This window comes from Ambystoma mexicanum, chromosome 6q, assembly GCF_040938575.1.
Source record: "Ambystoma mexicanum isolate Mex_15411 chromosome 6q, UKY_AmexF1_1, whole genome shotgun sequence".
Lineage (NCBI taxonomy): Eukaryota > Metazoa > Chordata > Amphibia > Caudata > Ambystomatidae > Ambystoma > Ambystoma mexicanum.
The window spans coordinates 934,183,973-934,205,816 of record NC_090937.1 but is presented as its reverse complement, the minus strand read 5'-3'; the positions used below and the strand labels follow the sequence as shown (position 1 = coordinate 934,205,816).

The window sequence follows — 21,844 nt, the reverse complement described above, 5'->3', positions numbered from 1 at the left end:
GAAATGCTTTGAACTGTTCTTCGAGCAATATGATATTCTGGGTCCTGTGTTTCAGGCGTCATATTCTACATTCTGATTGTTATAATATCAGTATGCGATCTTTTGTTTTTTCCAATGGGGAGTTGGCATCACTTTTAAGCCACAGTTTAACATGTCGGACTAAACGTCAAGGACAGGCAAACACACTGTTTTGAAAATCATTTTTAGTAATGGACATGGCAATGATATTCTTGGTAATTGTATGTATTGGCATGTAACTACATTATTTTATATGTGCCTTTGTGTCATTATTGATCCTGTCAATCAGAACGTGTGCATATGTTAAAAAAAATGTATATAAACATATTAAACGTCCAGGTAGAGGAAAAGTGGCTGTGGCCATAAACATCATGAAGGTCTAATTATTACAGCTCTTCAGGTACTCACAGAACACCTAGTCTTGCCATGTGTGGTAGGCTGCTTTGTGTTTGAGATTCTTCAATATGGACGGGGTAGATAATTTTGATGTGTGCAGAACGGTAGTGTTTTTAAGGTTCAGAGGAAGGCAATCGTTTATTGAAACACCGAGAGCTAAGTTATTTGCACGGGGCCTTAATGTTCATGTAGGGCCAATCATCCTGATCTATAAAAGTAGAAGTATGATCGGGGCCTGGGGCGGATAAGCAAGGCAGAGGTGAAGAAGTGAAGGACTTTGACACGGATTAGGAATTACTATTTAGAAGACGAGTAAGGAGGCAGTAAGAGTCAACCAGGCCTTATGTGTTGCTCTTTAGCAGCCTTGCAAGTCATGCGGACCAATGAGGGAGCAGGACGAACAGGCTGAATCTGGCGGCAGGCGGCCATGTTCCCTCTTCTTCTGTGCTCTTCTGCAGCCTGAGAAGGGGTGGTACGTTGGGAGTGTGAATGCTTGAAGGTGGGGGTGTTGTTTTAGGTATTTTGGCGGTGTTTAGTAAAAGCAGGATGTATCATTCTTGTTCAACTAGCAGTGAAGCAATTGGTTCTGTGCTATTAGAAAAGCGAAGTGAGAGGAGGAAGAAGAGCATGTGGGCACATCCAGGGAAGTTGGTAGGAGAATCTAACTATGGGTGGGGGTTTTGTTCAGGGTGGTGGTGAGGTTGGAGAAGAGCAAACACTTAGTGGATGCCCACTCATAGAAAGTTATGTGTGGAAATAAGGTAGCACCAGGACACTGAAAAGGAGATTCTACCAGGTAAGGGGCAAACAAAGAAATCGCAGTGTGCTTGCTGCACGCAAATACATGGTTGGTTGCACAATGTTGTGGTGAACTCTATTATAGATGCAAGGGTTATCAGAAATGTAGAGCATATAGAAATATGGGTTGTGGCTCATTTTGATGGTGATATTTCATATGTGAGAAACAATTTTGTCCTTAATGGAAACACATCTGATGGCAGGGACTTGAAAATATGAGGCAGCAGGCAAGACATGTATTGCCTAGTCTGGGAAGTGTTTTGCCGAGAAAGGACGAGTTTGGTTGAAGAGGTGGAGATGAGAGTAGAGGGTTAGGAATGCAATGAAACGAGAGGAACGAAAGTACGACTAAGCTGTAAGGTTATTAGTTGTGATCATGAATTCCATGCTAAATAGAACAGTGGCCCGTAGATATTGTGCTGTTCTTTGTAGTTGTATACAAACGTGGACTGGTGAAGGGTTGTGGTGTGGGCGTTAAGGGAACAGTGAGAAGGTATGGAGTTTGCATTTCTACAGATATACTCTATATGCATACAGGTTGTGAATAAATGGCAGAGTGAACCAGTGTTGGTTGCAGGTCCGTTTAGGGATTCACGGTGCAAAGGGGGAAAAGTGGTCTCAGTGGCGGAGTGAGTAGCATTGTTTAATGCGTTAATTGAGTGAGCAAGTAGTACATCACGTTAACATTTGTAATATCAGCCAACAGCTAATGATGATATGATAGGCTGCATCTCAGTGAGATGCTTCCCACATATTTCTTTCTTTTATTATCCAAAAAAAAGGCCAAAAGGCCAATTAACTGCAGCTCTACAATCTCTCCACAATTTGGTACAAGACCTGAACTGCAATGTTCTTAGCCATAGCTGACATATCACATTATCTACTGCCATATTGCCCTGTCGGGTGGGCACTCAATGCCATCCCTAAGAATACTGAGAGTGCATTGTGACCTACCATGCTGTGATTAAGCATATGTGTGCTTGTGCATACTTACTGAGCACAACATTGACCATATTTGAAAACGTGACTTGTAAAAGGGGAACAGCCATGGGATTTGAATTTTACCTTGCAGTCAATACTTTCTTTATAATGGTAACCTATTTTGCCCTATATCAGCCTTCAATTAAAACCCCCAACCATATTACATGATCAGTTCTATAATTATCATTATACCTCTTCACCATAGAACACTTGATCATATAAATGGAAATACTGTACTGTTGCTCTACAATGTCTTATACTTAAAACACAATGTTTCTCTCAAATGTGTGCTTCTCATGCTAACAGATTGTCTCAGTACAAAACATATAGTTTGCCATTGCAGGCAGGCTCTAAAGGGGTGGATCAAGTGTAGGGGTGTCCAGGTCATGATTGTCACACCCCACACCCCCAAGTCTAAATGAAAAGAGACGTTCAGATTTTTGGTATGCTATGTGATTTTGATTTCAGTTTTGATAATAATATTAAGGGCATTGGTCGTGTATGGTGGTACTTGCAATGGCTTGCCCCCATGGGACAAACTACCAGGGGGGTTAAGGGTGCCACGGCCCCCTCAAATATTCCACCCCACCCTTCCTCTTTTGTGTTCCAACAATGTACCAGTGTTTTCAGGCAAAATATCACACATCTACGGGTGTTTGCACATTAAGCAGGCCAACTAAACCCCCATAGACAATAACAAGGTCTGTTTAATAAAGTACATTTGTTTCAAGGTACTGATAGGGTGAGTGTTGTGACTAAGTAAAATTAAATGCTCTCCAAGCTCAGTGTACATTACATGCTCAGAAGGATTTGAGCTTAAACCACTTTCACAAGCATTTATGTCAAACATAAGAACCTGTGGTCATTTTGATGTTCCCAAAATGCTCTTTGATTGTATGCAAAGTAGCCTGGTATGCAAGCGGATTCAATTCAACACTACAGCTAAGTCAATGCCTAGTCTGGGATGCTGAGGGAAACCCTTCTTGATATATTTTTATGTCCAGTTCGTTTACTCTGGATGACAACCCTTATATAACACCCCTCTCTTTGAATCCCCCTGACCCCACTGAGCCAGGAAGTAGGTTTGTTTTGCAAATTAAAAGGTTTATTTGAAAATTAAACAATATATATATATATATCACACTTTTATAATAAATTAATGTTTGATAGCACACTTGTGAAGATGATAGTGATCAACAATGGATAATGTTACAGTGGTACACTCTTTTTGATGGCTTAGAAGTGATATAGAGAGGATAAAGTAGCTGAGAAGGCTTTTGTGGCTTCAAGGACAATGCAATGATAAATGAAAATGCAGTAAAGAAATAATTTGATATGACTTCGACAAAAGACAATGTAATCACTTTTCTTTGATAATTCCCCCCACCCCCTTTATGCAAGGTAAAGAGATGGAAGGAAAGCACACAGTTCTCAGGAATGCAATCAAATATAATTCAGTTCCCCCCTAGCAAGTTTAGAGGAAAACAGGTAGGAGTTTTAAACACAGGCAATATACTTTGATGTGGTATGCAAAGAAGTGAAAAATATACTCAAATTGCTTTTAATTCCCTATAGGAGATTCAGGGTGAGTGAGAGATGCTTTGTATTAGTTCGTGATCACTTTAGCAATGCTCTATGAATGATTGTCAGGTTGCACACGAATTTCAGCAAGGAAAGCAAGGACAAATATTTTTACACGTGGCTGAAATTAGGCAAAATACCAAATGCCGGCAATTTAGTTGCGTGCGTCGAGCGCAATTACGGAGGCAATATAAGGAGTAGGCTCGTTAGAAAGCTGAGAATCTTAGCTTTAAGATGACAGTTAAAACTCGCTCCTAGCACAAAGGGTTCCGGAGATACGGTCGATTTAGTAAAGGTAGTTTTTCGGATTTGAAATTTTAAAGCTCGGAATGACAGATGACAGTTTTCAGGTTTACAGATGACAGAATGACACGATTCTAGGAGGCAGTTCTAATAAACTAAAATAGTTTGGATTAGATTATTTTAAACTAAGAGATTGGTTTTGGCACAGTGCTAGCTGGGTCCTCACACTAGATTTTGGACAGGAATGCGACTTCATCACGGATTGGGTCAACCGGTTGGACTGGACTCCTGGCAGTTCTCTCGCTACGGACGATCTCTGCCTGGTTCTGCTCACAGCGATCTTGGTCAGCTCTGCTAGCGGCACTGCACAGCGGTCTGGTCTCTGGTTCTGCTCTCAGCACTGCACAGTTCTGGTCTCTCTGGATCTCTCGTCTCTCTGGATCTCTGGTCTCTGGAGATTGATGGATTTGAAGTCTGGAGTCTCCCGGCAAAGCGTCCGGCAAGAAAGTGGAAAGTGAATGTCTCTACCTGGGTCTCAATGTTCCTTTTATGTGTTTTGAAAATGGGTGTGTGCCTGGGCCTAGCTAAGCCTGCCCCTCTCACTTATCATTGGCCAAGCTTTCCTCTCTCCCTTGATTGGGGGAAAGAAATGGAGTGTCAGAGTGATGTTGTAGGTTTTATGGTCAGAGGAACCTCCCCTTGTCAAATTGCACACAAATCTATTTCTGACCCAAATACATATTTATCTATGTACCATTTTCCTAATACTATAGGTCCAGTTAACATATTTTCTGTAGCACCAAACCATCCGATCCCTGTCTTTGCACGATGTTGTGTCCACTTATGACAGAATTCTCCCCTTTTCATCCAGATAATGACTTCTAAACCTTTCCAGATTTTACACAAATATGCACCAGGGATATGGGTTTCAGATGATAAAGTGTCAGATTTTTAACATGCATACATTTGGAGTAACAACCTTTTTTTCCGCTACTATCCCCGAGAACATACCACAGGGTCCTAACACCTCTTAAAATGTTCACAGAAAAATCACAAGAATGATGATGTTATTTATATAATTTTGACAAGTCCGCACTATGAATTATCCATCTTTTTAAAATCATGCTCTGGCCCCAAAGGGGCGTGGTTTTCCAAAGCACATGGTGGAAGTTCTGGTTTATCCACTTCCCCCAAGCTCAGCTTGCTCTCACAGATGCAGTGCCCCTCCCACTTCTCCATCCAAGAGGAAGCCATTTAGGACCCCCTAATATAACATTTGCCTGAGCCAGGGACCGTGCTTTGTTTATTTTCCTGTAGTCCCCAGGTGCTACTCCCCTAATCCAATCAGAGAGGTGTCATCTCCTTTTGGCAGGGGCAGCAGAATGCAGCCAGGCCTGGGAAGAGTGGCTGAGCAGGTTTCACTCCTTCGGGGGTAGTTGTCGGGCAGAATTCACTCTCTTCAAGCCAGGCTTCAGCTAAATGTCACTTTAGTTCCCAGTTTCCTACATTCAAATCAAACGGACAATTTTTGCACATGCAGCTAGAATGCTGATTCTAAGTTCAAAACTATGACATTTAACAGTTGCAACCTATGTTACACTCAAAAGTAGGTCACTCATTTATTTTAAACATTTCTATTTTAGTGGATTTCTGTCCATTTAACTTAAGCTGCTGACATCCACAGCTCAGCCAGTTTTGTTATGAACATGGTTTGGGCTCTTCATCTTTCCAAATTTTGTATGCACACAAGAATACATTCTGCCAAATGTCTGCTGGTGTTCATTGAGATTTTTGAATATCTTGTGATGTTTAAAATAGGCATTTTGAGCTTGCATTCAGGGAAACAAAGGTGATTTTAAAGCGCTTATTTTTTTTAGCCAACTGGCACTGCTGTTTTTCCTTTGGCACAAATTTCACTCATGGCACTCCTGGCCCATCATGCTTGCACTGGTGGGTGGCAGGTCAGGGGACCACTTTGCTGTGCGCAAAACTGCACGGTTCTCTAGGATTTTGGCGCAAATGTGGGCTTTTCCGCCTCTTGGATTTCCTAAGCCCACGGCACCAAATGTTGCAGCATAATAGTCCAAACGTGGGTCAGGACACCCAACAGGTACTATTTGTTCATCTCCCCTTTATTCGCAGCTGATATATTTGTAGAATGAAGGTGATTTAATTAATGGGGATCATTTTAAAAGCCATGCTGAAATAACATGAGTCTAAACATAAGGCGTAAAAGGCTTACGCCAGTGTTCGCACTTGTTTTACGCTCTGGAGCATTTTAAAAACCTTTAACCTTTGGCAGGCAGAGTGGGAGAAAGGACAGGAATATGTTTTCTCCTCCTCCTGCCTACTCCACCTGCATAATGACCTAGATTTACGCCTGCATGACATTTTCATGCAGGCCTACACCTAATCGATTGCAATGGAATCTGCCTGTGTTTAACACCTGCTAAAAGCAGGTGGATCCTATGGAAATTCATTGTATATGTAATTTACAAAGTGTAGTTTACAGTCACCTTTTACATTTTGATACAACATCCAAGAGGTAATAAAAGAGTGAAGGTGCTTTCGCCTGTATTTACTCTTTCTTTTTGCACTCTTCTGTAAAAATTACATACAGGGGTCCAAATAGCACGCAAGTGCGAAAGTTGTTTGTCCTCTGCACGCAACTACCACTTTTAGCAAAATTAGCTTGACTGATTACATTATTTCTATGCTGAGTGTGAAGGTGTTTTATTTTCAGACAGCAGTTTATTTACAAACTGGGCCAGAGAGATTTATTCACAACATGCAGACTGGATGCAAACCAGACTACTGGAGACCATATTGTTTTGGCCATCTGGAGCCCCTTTTAGGCAACATCCATCACTCTTTAGCACACACCTTGTTGGAGCCCTGTCTACGACACATCTACTGCATGTATTCATGTGTAACCATAGAGAACCAATTATAAATGATATGTCTTCCGACCACCTTTTGCTCAGAAATGGTGCTGTTATAGTCACCATATCAACACATTATATTGAAAATGTTCTCCGGGGGTAAACTCCCTATTTTACATAGGGCTCCCCCACTGCGCTTGGTTACTTGTGCTAATTTGTGGGAGATGTTATCCCCTCTGAAAAAAATGTCTCTTGTTGGCACTGAGTCATTTACAATGCCAGTGCCTCCTCCGGTGCGGCCTGCACCCACTTCTGGCAACTAAAGCTGCATCTGTCATAGACATACGCATAATAATGTTACTGGCTATGCACAGTGGAGGCTGGTTTGTTTGGACATCAGGGTCACGGAGCCAGCCCGATTGTTTCTACACCAGGTGAAAGATGTAAAGATGTAATGTTGCATTAAAAAACAAATGTACATATTTCACCTAGTGCAACACAAGGCATTCCACTATGGCAGCATGATCATCTCCTCATTGGTATTGTGCATGCATGATGGCCCAGGCCAGCTTCGGAGTCTGGGGTTCAGCATACGCTTTTTCTATGAGCAGGGTGGGATCCCTCAGCAGGGATTACAACTCCCCTTATTTTGTGTTATGCAACAAACACAGACTTTAATCTTAATTTGAGGCCTGTGCTGACCCAGCGATAACTCTGTCATGATGATAAAACATCCAGATCCAGACATCTTCCTTTCAACATTCTTCTGGTTATATTTGACTTATGATGCTTGTATTACTTAGGCCTTCATTTCTGCAGCTGACCTTTAAATTACATCCTCAGCACACAGCATGCTGCATTTGGACCTGTGTTGTGCCATCCTGCTCCAAGTAAAATTGCTACAAACAAGGCAGAAACACATCTGTGGTTGCTGATGGTACTCTTTTTCAGAGGAGATTTAATTGCATTTTGGTGCTGGACTGCCATTGTGGGTGGGACCACACTGATATGAAAATTATTTTTTTTTTTTGGTGAAGGAACCGTGAGTTAAAACATGGTTGTAGACTCCGCCTGATAAGAAGACATGCCATAAAATAAGTTAGTTGAACAATGTTTGTTCTCAGAAGTGCTCCCACACTCATGTTAATTGCGTAAAACTGAGGTTTCACTCGAAAGTGACCAGGGGTAATCCAGACGTGAAGCCAATCCTCACTGTACCTTAGAGAGTTTCCACCTCATCTCACTGTGAAGAGGCCCAAACAAATCTAAATCATGTGTCTCGGGTTGCTCTCTGTACTTTTATTCAGAGGAGAATTGCCTATAATGTTGGTGTTGGACTACATTTGTGGGTGGGACCAGACTGATATGCAAATGGGTGTTTTTCCTCTGTGAGGTGCCAGTGAGCTAAAACGCGGTTTTAGACCCTCATGAGTGGAATACATTCCCCAGAACAGGTTATTTGAACCATGGTCTTGCTCAGTAGAGGGGATCCCACACTCTTGTAATAATTTCTATGGATGTTTGTGAGATGGGCAGTCTCGTCCAGCACCGTCTGCCGGCATGCAGGTGCAAGCTTCTGGCCTACCACAATGCCAGGCCACTAAGCCAGAGAGAGAGACATTGTCAGTCAGACACTAGATTGCGGCAGAAGAGAGCTAAGGCATCCCCAGCCACAGCCCACCCAACATCAACTCAGCCTCAAATTGAAAGGAAATCTCTCCAAACTCTGAACCCTAATAAGCACTGCCTGACTCTAGCAGCTTTCCCACTTCAAACGTTTCCAGGTAAAGAATGAGGCAAAAACAAATGCTTTGGGGCATCTCACAAGACCATGTTCTTCTCTGCAGTAGTGTTTTCTTTATTTTCATTTCACATGTTTCTACCAGGGTCTCCTTAAAACCGTAGCACCCCTTATTTTGCTCCTTATATTTCTGAGGGGCCAGTTAACAAGACTGTTGGGATAATAAAGTGCTGCTGTAATTAGATCCTAATTGTTCAACTAGACTGGACTAGGGTAGTACATGGAGAATGATGCTGATGGATAATTGAATGGGGTCCTCGAAAGGTGTGGGTAAAGAACAGAGCAGAGCAGGATGCATGTTGGAGAAGGTGAAGGATGTGTCATACTGGTGCATAGATTGATACAAGTGGATATATGTGGAAATAGAGTGTGTACCTAGCCTTTGGACTACATACCTCCAGAGAAAGGACAATGGGCCTCATTACAAGTATGGCGGTAAGGCAACAACGGCGCTGGTATTGTTACCGGCACCATTGCTACCGTACCACCATACTAGGAGTTCTGCTCGCAGGTGCCCTTACAGCCCCCAGGTCTCACCTGGTGGGCGTACCGGCACCCGCGAGCAGAACATGATGGTAGCACAGTTTATTAACAGTACTGGTGCTACCACCCTCCCCATTGGGGCTCAAATGGGAATGGGGAATGGAGATGTACCAGGCCCGGCACCCGTGAAAGCTCAATTACCCGGATGCGAGTTTGGAGGTAGCCTTGCCGGTAAAACCGACAAGGCTACCTCCAACCGCGTATTGAGGCCCAATGACTTAAAGTGCATGAATAGAGTGTTAGGACAGGTATTGCATTCACCTAGTATCCATAATCAATCATCCAGTTCACGACTTTAGAAAGAGGCCAAAGAATGGATGTTCAGGTAAACTCAACAACCTCGATGCAAGGCATCCAGAAATGTCCTGTCTTGAGCCTTTCAAATGGTGATGTGTTGAATTAGGCATCCTTGTGCAATTCCTATAAATGCTTCCAGTCTTAATTAAGGGTTTTGGGGGGGGGGCTGTTGATTTGTACCTTGATCTCTCTGCCAATTTCCTAAGCCCATTTGGTAGTAGAGATTTAATTGGCAGGCCCCATGTTATTGGACACACCTCTGAATCTATGAACTCTCAGAGAGTGGGACGTACCCACTATTTAAGGTTAGCACCTTTGTATATGTGCCCTGTTTCACTGAACCCATCCTGCACTGAAGGTAAAAGGCCCATCCTTAATATAAGGGTAGGGCCTTCACTCCTTACTGCAGGCTGCAAACATGTTATCCCTGTACAGTTAATTTATCTTGCAACAGTGACTACACAGTAATTTTGCAAGGTAATGCTACTAAACTGCTCCAATGCCACAATCCTAAATGTACATCTAGCAATATTGGTTGCCCCAAATTTATCAACAGTGTTTGCTCCCCTGCTTTCCCCTCCTGTGTCTCTGCAAAATATGATTGTATGAAGACTCTGTTTGATATTACTTTATGTGGGCTAAACCAGCAACCACTGGTAAATTGACTCGCAAAATAACGTATAAATAAAAGTTATACCTATTGTATCTGTACAATAGTAGTAGTTTGGAGGATCAAACATATTGGTTATGGGAGGGTACCAGCCTTTTGGTTCTAGTTTCAGGTCCATCCACGCCCTGGCAACTATTCATGCTTGAATGCCTGTATGTCTGAGTCTTCCTCATTTGCAGTGGCTAGCCACACATGAACGGAGAGTGTTTACACCCTAGAAAATTGCAAGTTTCAAGTAAACCATTAAACAAATCACCATCTGCTGTAGAAGGTTGTGTGAAAATATTTGTTGTAAATACAGACTCTCCCACGTGTAATACAAATGCAGGTTATACAGTCTAGGGAGGCTTTCTAGATTCCCCCAAAATAAACATTAGATGAAAGATCATTGGCTGACTCTATTAAATCCTCCGTCAGTAGTGTGTCTAGATGCTGCTCTCCTGTCCCTCTTCTATAGTAACCTTCAACGAGATAATCAAGAGTTTTGTCAATTATTGTAGATTGAAAAATAGTTTTGTTATGTGAAGCGTTATGAGATAACTTCTCCTAAAATGGCCTACAAAATAATAAAAATAAAATCAATGTAAACTGCTATGACCTAACATGGCCTTGTAACAAAGTCAGATCACAAACTCTTGTCAGAAGGCCCAGAGGGGTCTCTACTGGCCCAGAAAGTCAGACAACCAGGACAAGTTAGTAAGAGCTGTCAAAAGAAGAGAAGGCAGTGCCCATCAGACAAGTTTGTACTGTCTTAGTAGTTCAGCACTGGGCACCGCAATGATGGCAGCAGTGGAGCAGAGACAACAATTCATGAAAGCGGAGTAACCCAGAGGCGCGAAGCTTCAAGTGTGTGCAGAGTCTCAGGAGAACAGAGGTAAGGCATGTCTTCCACCTGACTTACAAATGACCAGTGGGACATTTACAGCTTCAGTAAATGGCATATTTATATGGAGTGGGCTAAGTATTACGGGCAGGGAAGAGGGACAATGTAAAGACTTCATCTAAACATAGGCCATGTCTAACCAATCAAAGACCTGGGGAGAATGTGAACAATGGCAAGTCCCTATAAAAGGCCAGAGTTCCCAGGATACTGGGTGAGGAGTTGTAGGAGTGTGAAGTGAGGAGATGTGGAGGTCAATTAGAGAGAGAGAAATGAGAGAAAACACTTGACATTACTGAGAGCAGTCAAGCAAAGAAAAAACAAACATCTTTGGAAACGAAGATTGTAAGTGGGCTGGTTTGTAAAATAAGCAATCTTCAAATGTAATCTACTTCAAAAACATGTTGGTCTGACACTGCTACAAAATAATATTAATGTGAACTGTTGTGCCATTTACAGAGTCACTGTACAGGGGCCATTAGAAATGATATGACCTATAGACAAATAGGTTCCATTATTTATTTTAAGTTTTTAATTAATTTCATTGTATTTGGTTTAGATCAAACCTTTACAAAGATTTTACAAAGGACAAAAGAAAGAAAATAATACACCTGTACAAAATAGTTAAGAGAAGTACACAGTTCATCACATACATAAAAGTACGATGTACACATTCATAAATAGGTTCCATTATTAATAATGGACAGTGATGCAGAGCAGCCCAACATCATTTTGATCACTGGAGGAAATATATTGCCTGAATGTTCTGGTTTCAGAGCCTGCATTTGTCATATTGGAGGAATCGAACTTGGTAGTGGGTAAATGTTCAATGTAGGCCTCAGCCACTTCCCTTCGACTACATCCTGCATATCTTTGCCGTTCAGGTTTGAAAAACCTACAGTATAGGCATTCTTTGGAATACAGCTTTTATTTTAGCAGATAAAATGCCTGAAGCACAGCAGAAGACACATGTATAACACGTAATGTATACCGTGTTTGCGGTGATTGATACGCACATACAGGTTACACATTGTGGGGAGGAGGCAGATGATCATTGGCTTCTCACACATTTATCAAAAGTTTATTGAAATATAACCAGGAAAGAGACAGGCATTGAGTGCACCGTGAAATAGGTTTGATCGAAAAAGAATTGAGTATTGAAAAAAAACATTTGTTAAATTGCATACATTTAAATTAAAACAGTAAACAAAAAAGAGAGCATCCTTTATGAGAGTTGAAGCCAGTGGTTGTGGTTGTTCACTCCCCCGAGACAAGTGTTCTAAACGTTACCCACCAATGCTCTGGCTATGACCCAAGCAGAACAGGTATGTGCCTGCGGTGAACCGGTCATGGGTGTGTAGGTGGCTGGAACATTATTTTGTGACTATGACACACCTATTTATTTTTGTTATGTGCACATGGCTTACAATTAAACCGCACATATATAATTATTAGAAAAAAACGATTCCATACATAGATTTTTATATCATAAAACAGGTCTCATAAAACCAATGTAAAAAGACAAAAGAGAATTACAGTAAAAATATGAAAAAAACACATCAATTTACAAACATAATTACACAGGGAATGCATGTGGCAATATGTCATCAATACATCCTAAGGCTGCAATAATTAAAGACATTTCAGACCCAGTCATAATTCGGTTCCAAACGTGCACTGGATTATGAAAATATTGGTTAGATATAAATCGATTCAAATATATATGTCACAATTCTAAAGTTGATAAACAAGACACTAATACATGTTCCAGTGTTCCTAGCCGATCCCCAATTTTGCAGAAGTTACAGCCTATAACAGATTTATCCAAACTCCTACAGATGCCTTCAACTAGCATGGTGTGTAAAAGATTAAACCTTAAGCACAGGAATTTGGATCTCACATGGGAACCTTCTAATAAAGGGTCCTGCTACACATAATCTTTTTTCCCATGATAGATTTCCATTGAAGAGACTATAGTTAGTAACTACTTCCCTTGTATTGCATCAGTCAATCTCCCATAAGACCTGTTGTATACATTGTGGTGAATCTATAAGGGAGTCAATGGATCAGTCATATTGAGCCAGCATGACATTGCAGCTTTCACACCAGTTATACAAGCACGTGGTTCTCCCATCTGTCAGCAAGATGTTTAATTTACTAAGAACTGAATGGGCCGGCAGAAACATTATGTTAGGAAGAAAGGCAAAATACTTCCTATTGGTGAAACAATAGACACAATCTTGCATGCCTGTATTAGCCATATATCTGGGATATTTTGGGGCAAGACACCAGCAAGATGTTTCAATGAAATGACCTTATCAGTCAAAGAATTCCGAGCTGATTTGTAATATCCTTATGCAACCATCTGATGTATTTTCTGGTAGATTTTAATTTATAAATAAACAAAAACAATAAAAGCCCAAAAATGAAAATGTTCTGTTGGGATCATGCAAAATATCAGTTGAAGGTTATATATGAACCAACATTTTACATAGTTCCAAAGTCTTGATCCCACGTTGGGAAACACATGAGACTCGGAAAGTGATGGATGTTGAAGCCGGGGTATCCCTCAAATCAGGGGGAGGCCCTCAGTGCGGAATTGGGCCTCAGGCAACGATGGGATATGAAGTGCAAATGGGTCTCCATGCATGGATGGCTCTCGTAGCACCGGAGGCTTTGGGCTGGCAATGGCTGAAGATGGGACACAAGCACATGTGTGCTTCAGGACCAAGATGGGTCCCTATAGCAGCCATAGTTAGACCTTGCGTTAGGTGTGGAGGTTAGTTAAACAAAAATTCACTTTGGCTTCCAAGAGCAGTTACAAAGTGTCTGTAGTGTGCATTGAGATGATATAACAACTAGCCGATTATATTATAATCACCCAGTTGTGGTGTAATTACTAGTTGATATATACATTTATAAACATTACAACAGGATCTGCCTTCAGTGGACATTAGTTTATGTGGGTATATAAAAAAAAGAGAGGAGCACCATCAATTACGAGCAAAACATGCAAGTGACTCCCATCCATTCCCCTATTGTTTCACATATATAACAAGATGTATCATTAAACATATACTTTTATTGTAAAATTCATGTATTAAAACAGAGGTCACATAGAATCTAACAGCACATAAAACCCACTAGGCATATAAACATATATTGCACAAATTCATACAAACAGAAATACATTTGCATCAATAATCAAGAATCCAAACCACACATAGGCCTAGGTACAAATCTATAATAGACCAGAGTCTACATGCGGGTTTTATGTGATGTTACATTCTTAGTAAACTCTGTTTTAAAACATGAATTTTATAATAAAAGTATATGTTTTATGATGCATCTTGTTATATATGTGAACCAATAGGGGATTGGATGGGGGTCAATAGCATGTGTTGCTCGTAATTGATGGTGCTCCTCTCTTTTTGTGATATACCTGTTGGATAGCTGCCCAGATAGTACAGAGGACGGTTCTGTGCCTTGTGCTACGTGAAAACCTAGCTTGTTAACCTGTTTACACATGATAAATTGGTGTATGTGAACATAGTTATATATTCAATGAGGCAGACTTAAAAGCACCCGCTTTGTAGCACCGTTGTTCAAAATTGTAGCTGACTGCCTGATGTGTCATTATTAGTTGACAAAATGTTTGTTATTGAATGCCCTTACATTTTAAAACATATTTACCTTCTTGAAGAGGCATGTTTTTTTATTCTCATGTTATTGTGTGTTAAAGAAGAGATTCAAAAGTAGCCCAGCCCCATTCCTTTTAAAGGTGCTTTCTCTCATCCAGTTTACTGCGCACGTGTAGCTTTATTTTGGCTGCTTCATCATTGATGCTGGGTGTTCTCTTCTAGTTAAAGTACTATCTACACCAAAAGACTTTTGAAGGACTCCTCTCCCATCTTGTCTGAGAAGATGCATACTCTAAGTCCAATATTAGTCATTCTGATTATTTGCCTTAATACATGTTTAGTGTTGCATGAAGAGGTCGTCTAGTGCCCGCTAATATTCGGAGCATGATTGTCCTCCCTACTTATCACCACGTGCCTCCGGTGCAATGTGCGGAAAGACTTATGTGCTCCAGTGCTTCATGAACACTCTCCATTAGTACAAAACAGGAGGATGTACAATGGCAAATGAATATACAACTCTGAATAATCACTTACTGATCTCATTGTTTATATAATAAAATAAATCCATATTTTCCGAGGCAGCATTTCTTTGATTTAAATATGTTTGTTTAGACATATAAGATATGGTCCTCTCTACCCATGCCAACGTATGTAGATGACTGCTAAGGAAAATGTACACATTTATTTTGAAATCAGGGTCATACGCACTTTGGTGGAAGCAAATCATTGTGTGCGTGTCTCCCACAGGATCACGCAAGCAAAGAGCTGGAGGAGCAGTTGCGGTCTGTGTCGAGTGTGGATGAACTCATGACGGTTCTTTATCCCGAATACTGGAAAATGTTCAAATGTCAATTGAGGAAAGGGGGATTGCCACACAAAGAGTCAAGGACGGAGGAGACGCTAAAGTTTGCAGCGGCACATTACAATGCAGACATCTTGAAAAGTAAGTGTCCAGCACTTGACACATTCTGGTTAACTGATGTCTTCAATGAAAGCACACCCAATTTGAAAAGGTTCATTGTGTCTTACATATATAACAACAGTATTCACACAAGGCTATGACAATACATGTTTTGCAACATTAAAGTGTTTATAAGCTTGCAACATGTTATATTATTACAGTACTGTCAAAACACAATAATGAAAATGATCCTAAGGGGAAAAGCAGTTACTACCATTTGACTTAATATTAGATGAGTGTACTAACTTAATTTGGTTTCCTCCATTTGGTAATGGTAGGAAAGTTATCTTACATTGCATTCCTACCACATTGTTTCCTCTTTTCTTCTACAGCTATTTGTATTTCTTACAATTGTTTCTGCTATTTCTGTATCTTGTGGATCTGCCTACGTTATTATTATTATTATTATTATTATTATTGTATCTATTGAGCGCTGACCTGTCTCCGAGAAGCAAGGGCGCGCTTTACAGAGGTATACAAAAATACACATACATAACAGAGCTCTTTACAGAGGTGTACAATATTACAGATGCATAACAGAGTGCATTTCACTGGTAACAACAGAACAGATATTCAGCAGGGGGTAGGATACAGAGGGGCACAGAAGAGGGGTGCAGCTGTGCCAGGTATGAGACGGGGGGATGGCGTCTAGCGAGTCAGGTGGTGCGAGGAGTGATGTGATCGCCTTGGTGTTGAGGAGGCCTTGAACCCACCCGTTCACTCCTTGAACAGGTGGGTCTAGGTTCACATGCTTCCCATAGGCCACCATCTAGTGATTGGTGCAGAGTATTACAAGTTATTTTTATCCAAAGAAAAAGGGGTGTCGACATGGGTGTTACTGTAACACTAGCTCTACCCTTTTTGTGTACCTGTCAACATCTCCAGATTGCTTATTTGCTGCCATTGGTGTGGTCGCAGAAGTAAACACTGTACTCGATTAATATTAGAAAATGATCTGTGTCTGACTTGTTAACGGCTTCCCAGCATAATATACCTTCATGATCGTGAAGGGATTTCTCTACTTTGGCACTGAACTAGAGACTGAATTCACCCATACAAAGGATAACGCAGAAGGAAAGTTGAGAGGGAGAGAGTGGAAGAGAAGTTCCAAACAAGGGTATGCCCCTTTACATCACCTAAAATATATCTTCTCCACTTGCTTCTTCTACAGTCCCTTCCTCTGACATTTACTTCTTTGTTCATTCACTTCTTCTTACCTTTAGTTCATCTGCATCTACACATTGTCACAGGTGGAATGGACCTGGTAAGGTTATCTGTAAGGTGAGGGGTTGGGTCAAGAGGGATATGGGGAAGTGTATGGGTGAGAAAAAAGGGTGGTTTCAGCGTCTCCCACTGTAGTGACAAAGTGAATGTTAATAGAAGTGAAAGACAGAGACAAGAGAAGATATAAGTGGACAAGTGAGGTGGGAGAAATGTGAGATGCATGGGTGGAAGACATAGAGAGAGAGAGAGAGAAACAGGACGTGAGAGATGGGAAGGTGTTTAAAAGGACAAAAGACAAGAGCGGAAAATGGGGAAATGTGAGAGGAGAGAAAAGGGGTAAGCAAACAAAAAAGTACCTGAAGGTGTGAGGAGAAGGGGAGAAACAAGAAGGAAAAAGAGTGAGTGTACAAGTGGTCATCCCCAAACTGATCTTCCACACCAAAGCTGCTGGCTGCCTCCATGACCACCAGTCTGGCTTCAGAGCACCTGAGGCAAGGACATTGTGCTCCATAACCCCCGGGAAGACCTGCCCTTGAACTTGGATCCTAACTCTACCTCTGTTCTCATCCTCCTCAATCTTTCTTCTGTCTTTGACATGGTCAACCACTTCATCCTCATAAATTGTCTCATGATACCTCTTGGATCGGGCACTAGCGTGGTTAACCTCCTTTCTTTCAAACCGACCCTCACAGGTACAACTGGGACCGTTCCTCTCCTCCATCTCACTCTCTACCTGTGGCATCCCTCGGGCCTCTATCATATTGCCACAGCTCTTAACATCTACTTAGCCCCTCTGGCCCACTTGATCTCCACCTTCTCTCCTCACTTCCAGTGTTATGCTAATGACACACAGCTCTCCTTTAAGCTTCCATGCTCCACCTTCTCGCCTTCCTCTCTCATACCTGACTGCCTGACTTCTATTCAGACGTGGTACGCTGCTAATGATCTCTGCCTTAATGCCAGTAAGACATGGATCCTTCTCATTGGATGCCTTCTCCCTGTTTCCCCCCTACTCTCTGGCCACCCTCCTTGGGCCCCCTCCCCTCACCCTCATGTGAGGAAAAAAACCTAAGGGTCATCTTTGACTCCTCTCTCTCTTTCTCTCCACACATCACAGACCTTGCCAAGGAGTCCAACTTTCAGCTCCACCTCCTCACAGGCATTTTCGCTTTCATCACATTCCCCAGAAGCTCAATGTCTCCAGAGCTCTGGTTCACTCTAGGCTGGACTACTGCAACAGCCTCTTCCTCAATCTGCCTCTTTCCTCCCTTCGCCTCCTTCAACTAATCGAGAAAAGGGCTGCAAGATTTAACCTTGGCCTCAAGCCCAGGGACCACATCTCTCCAGCCCTAAAATCTCTCCACTGGCTCCCGGTGACCGCAAGGATCAAATTCAAAACCCTTTGCATCAGTCACAAGGCCATCTGGGGCCTGGTACCTCTCCACATTCAGCTTTCTCTCTCCAAATACCTCCCTGCTAGAGTTCTTCGGACCACTAGTTCCAACTCTCTGCAGGTCTGACATTTCTCCAAGAAGTGATTGGGAGGTAGATCGCTTTCCTTGGCAGAATTCTCCCTCTGGAATGGCCTACCTGCCCCCCTCAGACTTGAGCCGGATCTTCTTAAATTCCAGAAACCTCTCAATACTTTCCTTTTCTCCTCTTCCTTCCCTCTCACCCTCCTGTGCTAATGTTCCTCTGTCACTGTGACTGTTGCTTGGTCCCTTCTGAGTCATACAGGTACCAGACCATTCCCTGACCAGTCTCCCCAGCATCCCTAACAGCACTTGCCATTGGGCACCCTTCCCCGACTAGTCCGAAACTAGTCCACCCTGTCCATTGCACTTGTCTGCTCCCCCTTTCCACCTTGCACTTGCCCTCGTGGCTCCCCTCAGCATTTGCTCACTCCCTTTGGGCCCACCCACTCCTACACTTCACCCCCACCCATCCCTGTCCCCTATCCCACCGCAACATGCACTTTTATCCCCTTTGTCTCTGCACTTACACAGTAGGACTGTCACAAGGCCAATATAACCATCACTGTTGTTTTTTTTCCTATGCCCCCCCTCCGCCCCACATTTTTGTCTTGTGGTGCCTGGAAACACCTGTGTATAGGCACCATGCAAATGACCAATAAATAAAATACAAAGATAAATAAGGTAGGACTGAAAAGAGATGGAGAGAAGTGAGGAAATCTTTCAGAAAGGCAAAAGTGGTACAGGAAGAGAAGATGTTGACAGATAAATAATCGGTGGCAGGATAGGAGAGGCAGGACATTGAGATGTGAAACAAGGAGAGGAACAAGCAAAACATGGAAGTGGGGATAAGATAATATAGTAAGAGAATTGAAGTAGAAAAGGATGGGGAAACAATAACTAAAACGTTGTTCAGGTCAGAAGAAACACTGGGGCTGATTCACAGAAGCATTTTATAATGATGCAATCCCATAGGAAAACGCTCTGTGAATCAGGCCAACTGTTGGACATTAGGTTTTAAATTAACACATCCCCAGCCACAGCGCTGACCCGGATAAGCTTTACTGACCATCAGTTCTGGAGGTCACATATCAGATATTGTTCTTAGTTCCATATACCACATGATGAGTACTGTGACCAGTTCTGGAAGCCAAACCTCCAGCACTCTATGTTCAGTTATGGAAACCACACCTATATATGTGCCTAATTGTTCTCAGTTATAACTCATTTTGTAAATCAATTATTCCAAATATAGAATCTAGAACTAGACACAAAATTGAAGATGTGGCCCGTTAGTGGGCATGGCACTGGCATGGCACTGCACTGCAGTTGTCACCATTGGGGCTGGACACAATAATGTAGCTCCATATCCCAAAAATTGATAAATTGCAAATGTGGCCTCTACGGCTAGGCACATTACCTAGATAAGGCCTTCACTACGAGGCATGCCATTTCTGTGCTCTCAAGAAATGGTGACAGTAGCCAATATATTATCTCTATAACCAGGCAGTGTCGGATTAACTGTTCCCATGCAAATAATTTCAGGGTAGTAGCAACGGCAGACAGAGTTTTATTTTCTTGCAAGATAGTGAAGAGAGTTACATGCGTTCTCTACCAGATGTAAGGGTGTAGAAGTAGACTCAGGCACAAAGGTGGCATGCTTGTTGGTATAGACTTGTATTGAACTAAAAATAAGGAAGAGCCCTACCTGTCCCTATGACTAAAAGGGGTTTCACTGCCTCAACCAAAACTAAGGATAATGTCCATAAAAAGTATAAAGTCCACTGTCCTATGCCTTAATCAATTTCCTTCCCTTACACTTCAGCAGAAAAGCTATAAGATTTCCTTCTTCAGGATGCTTTAGGCAGTTCAGAGTTCCAATTTCAAAAACAATATTGAGAATGTGTCTCTCTTCCCTAAGTATTCCTCAGGTTCTCTTTATCAATAGTCCCTTTATCACAGTTCTGACTTCTGCCAAAGGACATCACTCCTTTCCTCTGGTCTTGTCGTCATTTGGCACCAAAAGGATCTTTCTTTCCACCTTGGACTTTCTGTGACTTGTGCCAAAGGGACTCTTCCCTTGGACTTCTTACAACTCATGCCAAAGGTTCTTTACCCCTGGACTTCACGTAACTCATGCCACAGGACTTGCTCCCCTGCAATTTGCATGCTTTGGGGCAAAGGTTTTCTTCCCCTCAACTTCTCGTACTTTATGCCAATAGTTCTCTTCCCCTGGACATCTCGTGTTTTATACCAAATGTTCTCTTCTCCTGGACTTCTCATTTCTCTCTGTGGCTCCGAGACCCCTTGTTCAACTCTATAATGTCTCTTTACTAGGCCTGGTTCACTATCTTGCCTAGCCTCTTTTTCAGTCTCTTTGGGGAGCTCTTTGACCCCCTCCATTCTCAGTTTATCTTTCTTGTTGGTCCCACTGGTACAACAAAGATGGCTGTGCACTTCCTCCCAACCACACCCACTGGGGTATCCCTGTGCCTTCCCAGTCCCCCTCCACATACCTTTGTACTTGGTCTGCGAGGGTTCCGGTACTCGGCAACACCAGACAGCTACTGTGACTTCCCCTGGGCTCTTGCGGTTTTCATTAGGCACTCTGTGGCTGTACCCCACTGGTTTCCCTCTGCACATTGGGTCTCACCTGGACCACTCGGATGGCTTTGCTTCTGCCACTGGACACCAGATCCAACAAGCAGGCAAGTTGTGGGGCTCTCCAGCCTGGCCGTTCTCTGCCTCTTGGGTCCAGGTGGTAGATCTGCCGCGGGACCTGTCCTCGGCATTCCGCTCCATGGCAGGAGACTTCTATGGGGCAGGACAGACTCCGAGGGCAGTCCCTCATTAGTTTTTATGACCTGGTTTCTTTCTAGCTTCCAATAGCTAGCATGTTCATGCTGGTTTCCTCATAGGGCTCTGCATCACCCTGCTCTTCCTCGTGGCAGTACTTTTGTAGTTATTCATATTCACTCTTCCCTTCTCTTCCTCATAATAGTGTTTTTGGCCTGACGAATACAATTGCTATGCATAAGGAAATTAGTGGAATATAGAGGAGAAAGACAAAATGGGGTATCTGAGTCCTACATATAGGGCTGGAGGCCTCCTGTGTACCAGAATGATAGTGTGAATACTGCATTCTCCCTAGCCAGCCATGGATCTTCCCACCAAGTATCACCCCAGATGGAATATTGGGTAGCGGCCTCACCTCCCTGGCCCTATGGGAAGGGTCCCCCTCATGGGGAGAAGTGATGATATTGAGGGATTATTCCCACAGACCAACACCCGAAAAAGACTGACTGGCCCACCACACTTCCACCTTTATATGTTATGACCCCATGAATGAACTGACATTTAGGAAGAAAACCCGTTACCCAATAGTCCACTGTCCAATAGTGCCCCTGGGATGTAGCCTGCCACTTCCCATCCACTTGACAACCTGAATCACCATTT

At 42.5% G+C, this 21,844-nt stretch overlaps 1 protein-coding gene across 1 annotated transcript in view; it reads left to right on the top strand.

Moving 5' to 3' along the window:
• VEGFC (vascular endothelial growth factor C) overlaps positions 1-21,844 on the top strand; it is a 401,882-nt gene that overhangs the window by 292,865 nt on the left and 87,173 nt on the right. Inside the window, exon 2 of the mRNA XM_069631447.1 lies at positions 15,479-15,674. Within this exon, the coding sequence (XP_069487548.1) occupies positions 15,479-15,674 (196 nt within the window). The remainder of the gene's footprint in view (positions 1-15,478; positions 15,675-21,844) is intronic.